Source organism: Orbicella faveolata, unplaced genomic scaffold (assembly GCF_042242905.1).
Source record: "Orbicella faveolata isolate gen_17 unplaced genomic scaffold, um_ofav_v1 contig_24, whole genome shotgun sequence".
NCBI lineage: Eukaryota > Metazoa > Cnidaria > Anthozoa > Scleractinia > Merulinidae > Orbicella > Orbicella faveolata.
Genome location: NW_028301552.1, coordinates 8,407,508 through 8,422,500, shown reverse-complemented (window position 1 = coordinate 8,422,500; position 14,993 = coordinate 8,407,508). Strand labels below are relative to the sequence as shown.

General features: G+C 38.9%; 1 protein-coding gene across 1 annotated transcript; it reads right to left on the bottom strand.

Annotated features, from left to right (window-relative positions):
* Positions 1-2,138: 2,138 nt before the first annotated feature.
* LOC149110252 (uncharacterized) lies at positions 2,139-6,728 on the bottom strand. The gene is made up of 2 exons (XM_089292804.1): positions 5,919-6,728; positions 2,139-3,014 (listed from the first exon to the last, which is right to left on the bottom strand). The coding sequence occupies exons 1-2, from the start codon at positions 6,267-6,269 to the stop codon at positions 2,409-2,411; spliced, it is 957 nt and encodes a 318-aa protein (XP_089148930.1). The 5' UTR covers positions 6,270-6,728; the 3' UTR covers positions 2,139-2,408.
* Positions 6,729-14,993: the final 8,265 nt, after the last annotated feature.

The window sequence follows — 14,993 nt, the reverse complement described above, 5'->3', positions numbered from 1 at the left end:
TAAAAAAAAAACGCACCATACTGGATAAATTTACCATGTTGAATTTAGTAAATAATATGTGAAGTTTCATAAATTGAAAGTAAAAAAGCAAAAAAAATGAATTTCTTTCAATTCAAGTAGGTTCACAAACAGCTTTTTTGGGTTACTATAAGAAATCAATAATAACCATGCATTCATTTATCTTTATGAGCTCTTTCCTCGGTTTGTCAGCTGTTTTCATGCCTATTGCGGTGATAAACAAAGAAAAGCATTCTCTGGCATGGTGTCGGATCTGCGCGTTTTTAATAGAACCACGAAAGAACACACGGGAAAAGGGTTTTCTTAAAAACATTCTACCATGTTTGTATATACGAATCATTATTTAGAATCAGGAAATCTACTAACAAAGTAAGGATGAAGACTAAAAATGAAAATGATAAATCATTTACGCTAAACGGGAGATTTAAGTAGTTTTTATGGTGAAAAGTTGAGTTTAATTCAAATATATAATTTTCTTTTGTCCTACTCGATTTTTCTTTCTCATGCTATCATCCCTGGCAGAAGGGTGTGCCCTACAAAGCTCACTGAAATGCTTATAATGAAGTGGAAACGGTCCCTCCGTCACTACAAAAATTTTATCGCCTGCTTGGTGTCGGAGTGACAGTAACTGCGAACCATTTATAGCTCAAACCTGGAAAAATGCTTCGGCAGCAACAATAGCGGATTTTTAAAATATTTCACCCTAGTTGACTTACTTTTGAAGCAACAAACCTAGTCGAAAAGGGATTAATCCCATACAGTCACGTAAACAAATGTTAAAATTGCAACACCCGACTTTAAAAGCATGTTTGAATTGTTAAATATTGATATCTTGCAAAAAGCGATAATCTAACCTGAAAAAGAGTTGGTCTCGGTTATCAGAGAAAACAACAAGGATAAAACAGGGCATGTAACTTTTACTAGTCAGTTTTTATGAGCCTTGTTTAATACCCGGTTGTACTTATACAATCTTTTCGCGAAATCGGAATTGCTGCTGCGCGACAGCATTCTCTCAAGGATTAATTGTAACTGGAATCAATTTTTTTAGGTTTTTTCTTTTCGCCGTAAAAACAAGAGTTTTGGTCGTTTTATGGGGGTGGTAATTTTGCGGAGCTCGTATCGAAATTATGGTAAGAAAAAACCCTTAGGCGTTTAAAAATTTAACTAAAATGTTAAGTCATGATCATTTATATGGAAGATAATGTGGAGAGCAGCTGACTTGCGAGACAAGTGTAAAATGTATCAAAGTTGTACAAAATAAAACGCTGCTTTGTGGAAGTTCAGGCGAATTTGCTTGACCGGAGTTCCTTTTTTGCGGTTGTCATGGTAAAAAAAGGATAACATCGAAGAAAATCAATTTCATGACAAACAGGTGGGGCCACTGACGTGCTGTTTGCATTTAAGTGGAATGACATAAAAACGAGAACATCGATCGGAAGCACAACGAACATTTTTTTTTATAAATAAATCTAGCTACTAAACAAAAACATACTTATCCTCATACAACAGGTAACATTCCCACCTTCCTGTTATGATAGGTGGGGCTCAAATTCACGTAAATGAAAGGGTAAAATAATAACCCTTTAGGCACTAAAAATTTGAATCATCTAGCTAGAATCGCGGCATCTTTAAGGAGCCCAAAATGTGTAAAACAGGTGACTTTGGTTGTTGAGTGGAACGGGCACAGTAGATAAATGATAACTTGCTTTTATGAGGCTTTGAACAAAAATTATAGCAGCTTATAGATTTTTGTTAATTTTTGAAAAATATACACGTACTATTATAATTAAATCGATTGGCAAAAGCGTGTTAATGAGACAAAAGGCTAGACCCAAACCTTGTCAGAACAGTTACACTGTTCAGAATCGTAGCAGTAAGTCAGTTTTTTTTTCAAGGATTCAAGATCGCTAACATCAGTGGATCTGCTACGCTGGGGCTTTCCGTGAACTTTCATCTCGGTGGAGGGGGAAAGTGGAAGGGTAGGGTGGGGAGGGGGGAATTGTTACTGTCGGAACTTTGTAATATAAGGAGTTAGAGGGCGAGTAAAGCACTTCATAAAGGCATCTGCATCATTATTGATTGAATAAATGTAGTAGGTAATCATGAGCATCCGCGCTCTATATTTTTTCTGACACCTTTTATTTTCATTTCAGCAAACAAAGATTTCAATTGCGTAGCATTAAATCATCTGACTGTCTTAATTAATAGTGACATATCCTTTAAATTTGTAGTTGCTGTTACATTTAAATGCTCTTGTTTATCAGTCTCTCCTCGTTCATTTCCAAATTAGCCGCCAATATATAATTGCGGTACATGTGATTGTTACACTGCTTATGTTTACTTTTCTACCGAGTAACATCGTGACAAACTGATATTTCTCTCTAAGAATGTTACATAACAGTGACCTCGATAAACTTTATCCCAACTCTTTCGTCTTTATTTCCTTTGTAAACCTCGAGATTAAGACCTTTCCTGAGTAGCAGTCGCTTGTTGTAGGTAGCGGTCTTCACAAAGCCTCCGTCATGTGCAGTGTAGCATGATCCCCAGTGTCCGTTTAACTTGAGCGTGATGACAAACTGACCGTCATAGAAGGATTCTTTTGGTCTGGGAGGACTGTCCATCGGCATTCTTCCACTTAAACTATTACCAGAAATTCCTTCCATCTGAAAACAGGGAGCGTAAGCACCGTAGTTACCTCTATCGACCGTCTCAAACCCAAGAAAGTTGACGCCGTCTGACACACCATATATTGGATCGGAGTCCTCTTTCTCTCCAAAATCTTTATCCATAGAAACCACAATTTTGAGAGTAACCAAAGTTGAATCTTCCAACATATCGGCGGGAATTATGGGTACCTTAAGGAGAACAGCGTAGTCCAATGAACTTTGGTTGAATGTGAGCTGTTTAGTGGTACTGGAACGATGACTGTTGATGTACGACGCATGCGCCTCGAGCCAAGAGGGTGTCATGTTTTGGTGGTAAATGACCCTGTTTTCCTAAAAGATAATATTGTTGACACTGATTAAAGTTTATGTAAAAGAAATAGAAAGGTTTTTTTTGGAGAAAAAGAAAAGAGAGAAGTGGGGAACCATTACAAATTATAGTTTTTAGCAGAGCGGGAACGTAGTATTTTTATTTGCCTTTGTATATTGCCGTGGACCAGACGTGATTAGGAATCAATTCTGATTCCGAAACAATAGTTCTTGTTGGAAAATATATAACGAGAAAGGTATGCCCTTTCCTATGTTGATGAGTTTGCAAAGCTGTCATTAAGATAATAAACATTAGAAACGAAATATTTTGTAGACATGACCTATAAAAGAAAACCTATTTACCTTCCGAATTCGGGCGCGCGTTTTTTGAGAAAGGATCGCGGGAACGCATTGGAATTTTGGGGCGAGGTTTTCTGTAGATTGCTTGGCTTTAAGTTTTGAGTTTGAAAAATCTCAAAGTACAGAAGACTAAGGCAGTGAAAAACATTTGTATGCAAGAAAAAATTATTTAATTCTTGGTAAGCGTTAAACGGCTTTCGAACAACCCGACTCTGATTACAGAAAGTTAACCTTGTTTGAGCCCGCGATGCATGCGAAAAACCAGTACATGGTCAGAGGTCAACTTAAAAGAAAACGTAAGCTCGGTCAGCGCTAAAATGAAGCCCGCAATATAGTCACGTGCTACTGGTAGCCAGATACCTTGTTTTGCAATTGACAATAACAACCATGTCCAATATCAAAGCTGTTCGCTGTAAACCAAAGCTGCATGTCTCGGTCATCTTGTTAGCTGGACTATGGCTGCCATGTTGCGCGGGGCTGTTGTCGTTGTCATGGCGCGCACGCGCCCACGAGCAATACTGCTAGTCGTTTTTAGCATGAAAAAAGCAATTCATGGGTTTCTGTGAATATAGGGTTCCGCTTGGAGGACCTTAGGGCCGCCAGAGCTCCCCAGTTATATAGAGATGGCCTAGCTATCTACGAAAAGTCCAAAAAAATCAGGAATCACAAAGCGTTTCTTCATGTAGTGCCTGCTCATAGCCTAAAAATCTCTGAGAATCAAGAGCCATAATCGGGGACGGAGACCGTAAGCGCGCGCCATTTCAAGTATTGGGGTTGTCCCTATGACATGGGACAATAATTCTATTTTTAGAACAAATTGCGCCATCGCCTGCGGCACACGCACGTACATGCTGCGAGAATTTCTGCGGATGTCGCGCGGGGAAAATGGCGTCCGAAATTCCCGATATTTTTCATGTTTTTGGCCCACAACTTAACGCGTTTACGTCTGTTGGAATTTTGCTTAATTAAGTATCTTCGTCGTAAGCTGCTCCAGTTTGAATGAAGTACCGTGTCGAATTTAGGTATGTTCCGCTTTAAGCTTATATATATCGCTGACCAAGTTGTGTTCCGACGGATGCTTCTTTAACATGAGCTGTACATTACTCCACTTTAAATTTCACATATGTTGAAGATTAACAGCTTTTCCATTACACAGCAAAAGGCTAGCTGGATATATTTAAATATAGCAGAGCTTCAGGACTTCATGGTTTCCTAGCTCCTCTTACCACACGCTTGCGAGCAATTTGTCAGTCTATCGCGACCGAAAAGTAAAACAAAATAATTGCTAATTAGAGCTTCGCCTGAATTGTAAACAACGCTTGATGTTTCATCAAGGCCCAATACCTTTACGTCCGTAGATACTGCTCAGTTTTATTTGTGTAAAAATCCAGTAAATTCTCTGTTGTCGATGAATGAGAGCGCCCGCCTATGCGTGTTTTGTACAGTCAGTAAACATGATAAATTGGACTTCCGCCGCCGCACTTTCGTACATCGAGCTCAAACAATAACTCTATAGTTTTTCAATATGGCTAAGATTGATAAATGTTTGAAAACATATTAAAAGCTAAGCTGGAAATATGTGAATAAAGCAGAAATAATCAGCAAAGTTACAATGACGCTTTCTTTATTCAACTTCGAATAACGACTTCGATTTTGTTGATCGAGTTATCAAAACTCCTTATCTATTTTCATTTTCGCAGTGTAAAACTTCACTATGCTTATGTTGAAGAAACACACATGATGTTAGTAGCCTTTTTTGCGTTCGTGAAATTTGTTGCAGCATCTCAGCACAAAGGATAACGAAAGAAATCTTTGTCAAGATTTGTTAACAATTGAAAACACCGACTCGGACTTGAAAGTGCACGAGCTGCACTATGCAAATGAGCTAATTGTACGCGTCAGACTTTCCCTTCAAAAACTTTTGCAAACTCACCAAACAAGCAGAAACAATAAGAAACCATCAAAACAGGTTTTGGTTATGATTAACCATTGTCTGAGAAACTCACAAATTAACTCGATACCAGAGTAGGAACAAACGCAAAAACATACGCGTAAGCTTACAACAAGCACGAGTCGATCTTATTATTCATTCCCAGCGTGAGATTGAAGTCTTGATTTCGACCCTGAAAAACCCACCTTTTCCGTTAGCTCAGAGCGTAAAACTACGTATAAGCGGCCTGGTTCGTATTCGCTGCCTTATTCCCTGCCATTGCGGTGAAAAATACGCAAGAGAATCTCGCAACTCTCACCATTTGGTCAGTCAACGAGACAGCATCCACGCGGGAGCCCCCGACATGTGCGTGGATCCGCGCGGATATATGACGTCAGGATGGCGCAATTTGTTCTAAAAATAGAAAAATTGTCCCATATCACAGGTGCGCGCGGATCCCAAGACTTACGGTCTCCGTCCCCGATTATGGCTCCTGCTGAGAATACAATAGTTCACGTTTCCAGCTTTAGCAAGCGCGATTCCTAATTTTGCGATTTTAACCCATCGGTACGGTTGCCTATTTCTCTTATTATTTGATTATCGTTGGACGGTTCAGCAGTTCATAAAACAGACCTTACCAGAAGGAAAAGATGATGGGAAGTTTTGCTTGCTCTGTAATCCAAGGAGTTTCTGTATCTATTAGAAGACAGCAGCTCGCACCAAAGTTTTCCATTGGCATCTTTGGAGGCGGCCAGATTGACAGACAGGCAATAAGGATTCCTGAGGCATTTAAAGGTACAGTCAAAGTCGCCATATGCTGCAGAGGATCCAACTCGAGCCGCATTCAGGTAATGGAACTCGTCCACTGAAAACCGAAGCCAATCATGCGACTGAGACGAATCATCATGTTCCAAAACGTTTGTCTGTTGTTCTGTTGGACAATAATATATGGAGTATTTTAAGTAAAACATACTACAATTTCTCAACATAGATGTGTACGTTACGTTTTCCTATATTGGTGTTTCCTTATAAACGACTAAGACGGCCACACTATCTTCTTAACGAAAATGAACAAGGTGTAAATTGATAAGACTCCATCAATATCTCTATTCAGTTTAAATTTTCTACTTTCCTCAAAACTAACCAGACAAAGAGCAAATTATCCTACCTTCCTGGGGGTTAGGCAATGAATCTTCATGAAAGTGAAGAATGATCATCGCAGTATATTTTCCAATTTAAGCAATTGGAAAGAAGAAGCCTGAAAAAAAATCAGGGCTTCAACGGGATTCGAGCCCGTGACCTCCGCGATACCGGTGCGATGCTCTACCAATTGAGCTATGAAGCCACATATTGGGAGCGAGGCCACTTAATTGAGTTTATATCTTCCCGTGAGGAGTGAAATGATGTGAAGTTTATCATCGCACCGGTATCGCGGAGATCACGGGTTCGAATCCCGTTGAAGCCCTGATTTTTTTTCAGGCTTCTTCTTTCCAATTGCTTGGAAAATATACTGCGATGATCATTCTTCACTTTCATCTACAACCGCAGTTCATATATGAATTATTTCATATAAACTTCACGTCATTTCACTCCTCACGGGAAGATATAAACTGAATTAAGTGGCCTCGCTCCCAATGTGTGGCTTCATAGCTCAATTGGTAGAGCATCGCACCGGTATCGCGGAGGTCACGGGTTCGAATCCCGTTGAAGCCCTGATTTTTTATCAGGCTTCTTCTTTCCAATTGCTTAAATTGGAAAATATACTGCGATGATCATTTTTCACTTTCATCTACAACCGCAGTTCATATATGAATTATTTCATATAAACTTCACATCAATTAATCTTCATGTTATTAACAAAACAAGAGCAAAACGAAAGAAATAAATTTAAAAAAAGGAAAAGATGTAAGAAGTTTGGTAAGAAGTTTGGTTAAATGTTAGATTTCAACATATTAGCACTCTAGTTTTTCCAAATTAAAGCAACCTTGATATACCATGGGAATGAAGTCAATTTTCGATTCAGTTTGGTAGTTTTGTGGTTAAAAGAAGCCGTTTTGACGGTTGACAGTTAAATTTGAGGTCATTTGACGGCTAGTTTTTTGAAATAACGTTTATAACACGAAATTAAAGCAAGCATTTTGCTGTAACTTTCTATGAATGCATAAAATAATACTCCTACTTGGAATTTGGGGATTGAAAATTAGGTTTTACGTGTGTAATTAATTAACGTAATAAGGGACTTTAAGCAAATCGCTACGGCTGGCGCTGATACGGCTGCCGGAAGTAAATTTCCCTAAAAATGAGACACTGCGCATGTACGTCGGTTGCATCCAGCCGTAGCGTGAAATCTGACTACGTGAGTCGGGATGTTTTGCCGTAGTGGCTACTACGTCGGTTTATTTCGCTTCTCTAGCCCTTTTCAACGGACATCTCGGCATTTTAAGAATTCCATTGGATACTTTATCCTTTAAAGTCAATTTTAGTTAAAGATCGTGTCAAGGTTGCCTCTCATAAGCTTATAAATCCGTATCCTGAATTTACGATAAGTTTTGGCAAAGGCGCTGGAATGGCATAGTGAGTCAAGTGAAATATTCGTGTTGAGCACGAGGTTATTTTTTTTTTTTCGGTTAAGTTTGCTTTGAGGGTTTAGTGAAGACGTTTTATATCTGGATAACTATACAATGCTGTTTTGCTTCTTTGAGTATTGATATATTTGTGTTCTTCACTGGATATTCTGTGAGATATTTGTCTCTGAAATTATATATTTCATCGATCAAATTGTTACGGTACAAAGTGTATGGCATTCGCTTTCGCTCAGAAATAATCTGTTCCTCCTAGGAAGGCGAGTATCGGCCATCGTAATTTTGAGCAGAGCCATTTGGCTGCGAGAACTAAATAAAACAGATTTTAAACTCCTTTAACGATGTTTCTTTCATCTTTGTATTTCTCTTTTCTCGCTAAATTTAAAATTTGGCAGACCACCGAGACGTACCCTTCCCAGACCTTTTCAGTCACGGCAGCCGTAGTTGCACCAGCCGTAGTGATTTGCTTAAAGTCCCTATTACTTCCCCTTTGGTACCGCTGGACGTATCAATCGCCTGCTCCTAACATTAGAAGTTAAAGGACTGGACTGTAAATGTATCTTTGTAATATAATCAAAGTGGCTGTGAGCCACTGAACTTGGAAAATAAATCATGAAAGGGTGTTATGAGGCATTGCTCAACAAGGAACTACTTGTGATGTGAGGGCAGTCTAGCTTTCGAACAAGCCCATAAAGCCTTTTTCCATTCAGGGGTGTGTTGTGATATTTACAAAATGAAAAAGGTCAACTTTAGAAACGGTTTGTTACTCAGGCCCGCCTACACGTTTCAAATAGCACGTATCTGTACATGTCTTCCTTGTGCTGTAGTGAAAAACGGCAAGATCATTTTGCTTGGTCAAAAGTGAGGTATAGACTGAGCAAAACACTTGAGCCTGCGGTACGCAAATAAATAATAAACGTAAAATTTTCGCCCTCCGGCAACTGACGTGCAGCTAGCGCAGTGTGATAAGCTCGCGATGCGAGACCTTGAGAGTTCGAATCTTAGAAATGAGTACTGATTATTTTTGCGTTTCTTCTTCATTGTCCTGTCAAGAAACCATTTACCGAAAGGTAGCGTTTGTCTGTCCGTTTCTTGTGTTAAAAATATCGCCTGGATCCATTAGTCACTCGTTTATATCGATTGCTTTCGAACTCACAATATCACGTAGGTTTAAGAAGGAAAAACCACGAAGACTTTCCCTGAATGGAATCGCTAAGAAAAAACTATTATTTTTTTTCTTACAATGAAAAAAATCGTTAGACCTTCTACCTCTCGAAAATAACTAACTTGACATATGACACGCTGTAAGCGACTGTAAAACGGCCTTAGACGGCTGATGTTTGAAACCCCGGGGGGGGGGGGGGGGGCTCCTATATGAAAAGGTCGGGGATGCTCGTCGTCTCGGGTACAAATTAAGGATTCTGGTCTCACTTAGGGTGTTGACGACGAAACGTCGCCATTTCTAGCTGTCAAAGAATCCTTTAGAGTGTACTCGAGGAAATAATAATAAAAGAAATGCTCTTATTTAATTTCCGTTTTCAGGCTTGATTTCCGCTGATCTCGATCTCGAGTACGCGAGTCAAGTCTACAAGTGCTCGCAGGATACTTTCCTGAACATTGGCTAGTGATCGAGCCTCTTCCGTTTTAAGTGGTATCTTTTAGGAGTCTAATAAAGCTCAAGCAGCGTCCACATTAGTCTCCCTTGGGAGTAAAATTCATATTTTCCGACGAGCATCCCTTGCCTTTTCATATGGAAGTCCCCCTAACGTGAAGAACAGTTGTTGTCGGTTTGTAACTTTCGTCGCAAATGGTTTTGGTAAAACCTCTGTATCATTTTTTATTGATTGGTTGGGAAGGGGCGGGAGAATGGATTACCGATCGCGTATATGAACTAACATGTCTGATCAAATTGTTTGTTGATTATTCGGTTCCATATTTGTGGACAATGAGAGAAAATCAATTCAAAAGTTTCATCTAGTGCGATGTTTAAAGCAAAGGGAATAAGATCACGTGGGAATCTATGTAATAGGGCATTAAGCTTTTACTAGTCAGTTTTGATGAGCCTTGTAAAATACCCGACTGTAATTATACAATTATTCCGCAAAATAAATTGCTGCTGCGTGAGAGGCATTATTATTTTGCAGGCCTGTTTTTAACTTTAACTTCCTAGTAGCGCGCGTCTTTGAGTTTATAATGGCGACGCAGTGTTAAAGATGAGTTGGGCAGACGGGGAAAGCTATGGTAACGTAACAGAGTTAAACGGTATGGCCAATGACGACGCGAAAGTTCACATTTTTTGGTAAGACTAGTTTTTCATCTCTCACTGACAGTGACCGCGAATCATTTATAGCAGAAACCTAAAGAAATGCTGCTGCTGAGATACAAGCAGACCAACTCACCAGTCACCTCGTCGCCTATTGTTTCATTCCATTCAGAAATACAATGTTAAATGACAAACCCTGCCTTTATAATGGCGACGCAGTGTTAAAGATGAGCTGGGCAGACGGGGAAAGCTATGGTAACGTAACAGAGTTAAACGGTATGGCCAATGACGACGCGAAAGTTCACATTTTTTGGTAAGACTAGTTTTTCATCTCTCACTGACAGTGACCGCGAATCTTTTATAGCAGAAACCTAAAGAAATGCTGCTGCTGAGATACAAGCAGACCAACTCACCAGTCACCTCGTCGCCTATTGTTTCATTCCATTCAGAAATACAATGTTAAATGACAAACCCTGCCTTTAAACATAAATTCATGCAACAAGCGAGAATCTAACCTGAAGTACAGTTGCCGTCGATTATCAGAGAGGAGAGCACCAAAAACACAAAATAGAATGAAACGGTAAATATGATCTTCAGTTTAAAAGTCGAGAAGAGTCTAGAAGATGTTGTGTTTCTGCAAGACGATCTGTTATGACTTTCGAAGAATGCTCAAGTTAGTTTTAGGTTGTTCCTGTTTATGAGTGTTTTCAATTAAGTGGTTGTCAAGAAACACTGACCCGCCTTCTCTTTACTTGGCAGTGAATAAAAATAAAAGAAAATTGGCCTCTTTAATTGTAAGCAGGTGAGTTCGTGGAAAATTAAACAGCTCATGAATAAGAAAAGGCAAGCCGTTGTATAATTACTTTTTTTTTTTTATGACGAATTTCTTTTTACATAAAACTGTCAACGTTTGTAACTTTCGTCGCAAATGGTTTTGGTAAAACCTCTGTATCATTTTTTTATTGACTGGTTGGAAAGGGGCGGGGGAATGGATTACCGATCGCGTATATAAACTAACATGTCGTCTGATCAAATTTTTTATTGATTATTTGGTTCCACATTTGTGGACAATGAGAGAAAATCAATTGCAAAAGTTTCATCTAGTCCGATGTTCCAAGCGAACGGAATAAGATCACGCGGAAATCTATGTAATAGCGCATTTAGTTTTTCATAGTCAGTTTTTATGAGCCTTGTATAATTCCCGCCTGTACTTATACAATCTTTTCGCAAAATAAATTGCTGCTGCGTGATAGGCATTATTAGTTTGCATGCCTGTTTTTAACTTTAACGTCCCAGTAGCGCGCGTCTTTGAGTTTATAATGGCGACGCAGTGTTAAAGATTAGCTGGGCAACCGGGGCAAGCTATGCTAGCGTAACAGAGTTAAACGGTGTGACCAATGACGACGCGAAAGTTTAGAGATTTTGGTAAGACAAGCTTTTCATCTCTCACTAACAGGGAGAGCAAATCATTAATAGCAGAGACCTAGAAAAATGCTGCAGCTGAAATACAAGCAGATCAACTCACCAGTGACCTCGCCGACTATTGATTCATTTCATTCAGAAATGCAATGTTAAAATAGCAACCCCTGTCTTTAAACATAAATTCATGCAACAAGCAAGAATCTAACCTGAAGAACAGTTGGCGTCGGTTGTCAGAGAGGAGAGCACCAAAAACACAAAATAGAATAAAACGGTAAGCATGGTCTTCAATTTAAAAGTCGAGAAGAGTCTAGAAGTTGTTATGTCTCTGCAAGACGATCTGTTATGACTTTCGAAGCATGCTCAAGTTAGTTTTAAGTTGTTCCTGTTTATCAACGGCTTTTAATTAAGTGGTTGTCAAGAAACACTGACCCGCCTTCTCTTTATTTGGTAGTGAATAAAAATAAAAGAAAATTGATCTCTTCAATTGTAAACAGGTGACTTTGTGGAAAATTAAACAGCTCGTGAATAAGAAAAGGCAAGCCGTTGTATAATTACTTTCTTATGATGAATTTCTTATTACACAAAACGCTCAACGTTTTTAAATTTCGTCGTAAACGGTTTTCGTAAAACCTCTGTATCATTTTTTTTGGTGTGTGTGTGTGTTTGTGTGTGTGTGTGTGGGGGGGGGGGGGGGGGGAGCGGGAAGAGTGAGGGTGGAGGGGGGAGTAAATGGATTACCGAACGCGTATATGAACTAACATGTCGTCTGCTCAAATTTTTCGTTGATTATTTGGTTCCATATTTGTGGACAATGAGAGAAAATAAATTGCAAAAGTTTGAACTAGTCCGATGTTCAAAGCAAACGGAATAAGATTACGCGGGAACCTATGTTATAGGGCATTAAGCTTTTACTAATCAGATTTTATGAGCCTTGTATAATACCCTATAATTGCTTCTGCGTGACAGCATTCTCTCTCGGAGTCTAAGATTAATTGTAACTGGAATCAATTTTGTTAGGTTTCTTCTTTTTGCCGTAAAAACAAGACTTTTAGTCGTTTTATGGGGTTGATATTTTTGCAGAGCTCGAAAGTATGGAAATGGAAATTAAAGTTAGAAAAAATCCTTAGACGTCTGAAAATTAAACTACATTGAAAAGTCGTGATCATTTATATAGAGGATAATGTGGAGAGCAGCTGATTTGGGAGACTTGTGAAAAAAGCGTTCAATTTAGATAAGAATCAATATTTAGCTCATCGAGTAGGAAAGCATAATTCTGTTTCAAGTTGTGGGAAATGAAAGTCACTTTTTCAATGTCCAGTTTTACCCAATTTGCTAAACTTTAAAAGTTCCTGTTTTGCGGTTGTCAAGGTAGGAACGAAAACATGATAACGAAGGAAGTTTCTTAACAAACAGGTGGTGCCACTGACGTCTTGTTTGCATTTAGTTGGAACACCATCAAACCGCTAACATTGGAAGACTAACATTTATTTTACTGTACGCTATACGCTACAAACAATCTTTAGTTCTGATCGTGAGCGTATGAGTCAAGATCACCATAAATAGATTGTTTTCCTAGATGACGTCTGTTCAACTAACCACAGGGTGCGCACGTTTTTTTGGTATAAGGCTGGTTCCAAGGTCACTAGCACCTGTTTTTGTAGAGGCGATAATCTCCAGAGTGAAATTTGTAATTGCTAATATAAACATGTTCTAGGCAAAAAAACAAACTGTTGAACCGGCAGTGTACCGATGTTGCTAGAATGTTCGTCACGGACACAAAGAAAATTAAATGTCATAAAGTGAAAGATTTGATGACTTAAGCTGGATAGAAGGATTGTAGTGTGGTAAAATGCAGAGCTGGCAGTATTCGTCTTTTTGTGAACTTGCAATGTCAACACAATGGTAAAATGAAAGTTTTGCCAAAGCTCCCGACAGTGCGTCGCGTCAAAATGTGGCATGGTACAACATTTCAACTAATGAAGCATTGAAAATAGTGAATAACGAGTGAAATTCTCGTCCATAATTTTTATGTTGTTAAGCTAAGCAAACCTGCAAAAAGAGGCCAAAAGGAATTCTCTTCCATATTTCCCAGCACCCTTATCATTCAGAAACACTTTGGCTTTTGAAAATAGCTTGCTGGGGAATAAGGGCATCAGACAGTTCCGATTTAACCAAAGATTACCCTGCTAATTTCGTTTCTGTGCCATCTAATACTCCGTTCACCATGATAATTCAAGCCCGAATAGTCCTTTCTAAATTTGGCCAATAGCGCGAAATATTCAGCAGCTCTCGTCATTTAAGGATCCAGTTACTCTACCGAATTATACGCACATGCATGTTTAAAAGTTAAAATATAATATACATTCATTATTTTAAGCTAAACTTGCTCATTTGCATTTTATCACTAAAATACAGGGAATCCTACCTGCAGAACAGCTGGCTTTGTTCATAGCAGACGACAGTGAGGCGAGAAAACAGCAGAGAAGAAACAGTAGATTGATAATAATCGCAATCATGATCGAGTGCAAAATTTTACTGCGATAGCAATTTTAACAGCATACCTTTCAAGCTACAGCAAGTGATGATTTTTTTCAAAACTGCGAGAATGAAAGGTTTTTGAATGAATTTCAAGGTGTCAATAATTTTGGATCTCTCTCGATTTGCAGCTGTCCATTTGAATAACACGTTTGTCGGAAGATGTTTTCTTAGACGGATGAAATTGTTAACACCATGTACGTAATTCAAACAAATCGACAATATATAACACGACCCTTCCTTGTAAGTATTTTGCGGGCTAACTTCGCTCACGAGCGCGTTCGTTACAGCGTTACTGCATTATAGGTAAAAATGGCGTTTTCCGCCAATTAAAAGCAGCAAGTCCAACTTTTATAACCGCATTTCTTTTCCCTTGACATGTCAGAACATATCGAAATAGTAATCAATGAGAATCCAAGGTTTTGGCCGTATGTCAATGGGTAAGTTTGTCCATGGAAGATCCTAATTCAACTATGCCTGCAACATCACATGACTCTATTGTTGTGGCGTTGCACTGGATATCAGTATTTAAAACTCATTTGGCGCCGGGGCCTAATGTTTCATGGACTGTTGCTTATCCTCACGCAAAACAGTCCACACCAAATTTTTAGCTAGAGCTGTGTTGGCATTACAAAATTAAAACGCTTTGTGGAATAAAACTGCGTTTGTGTAATGACGTCCCATTGTCTAACAATATTGACGAGTCTAGTGAAACTGCGGCCTTTAACTTTAGTTTAAGATGCTCGAAAGTTGAAAACAATTTCCCGTGTAATAAAATTGCCTTTGATGGTCAGAACTTTTGACAATTCTTTGTCAAATTACAGTTTTATTTCCTGTAAGGATTACAAACGAGAAATGCGAAATACTTAAAGGCAGTAACAGTTCAGTTGGGATGAAAAATCAATCTTTTC

What these genes read in the sequence shown, in the direction of transcription:
- LOC149110252 (XM_089292804.1), bottom strand. Translation starts at nt 6,269, where the DNA reads ATGTTGAGAAATTGTAGTATGTTTTACTTAAAATACTCCATATATTAT. An exon ending in CCCATCATCTTTTCCTTCTG is followed by an intron (nt 3,015 to 5,918) that starts GTAAGGTCTGTT and finishes ATTATCTTTTAG; the next exon opens with GAAAACAGGGTCATTTACCA.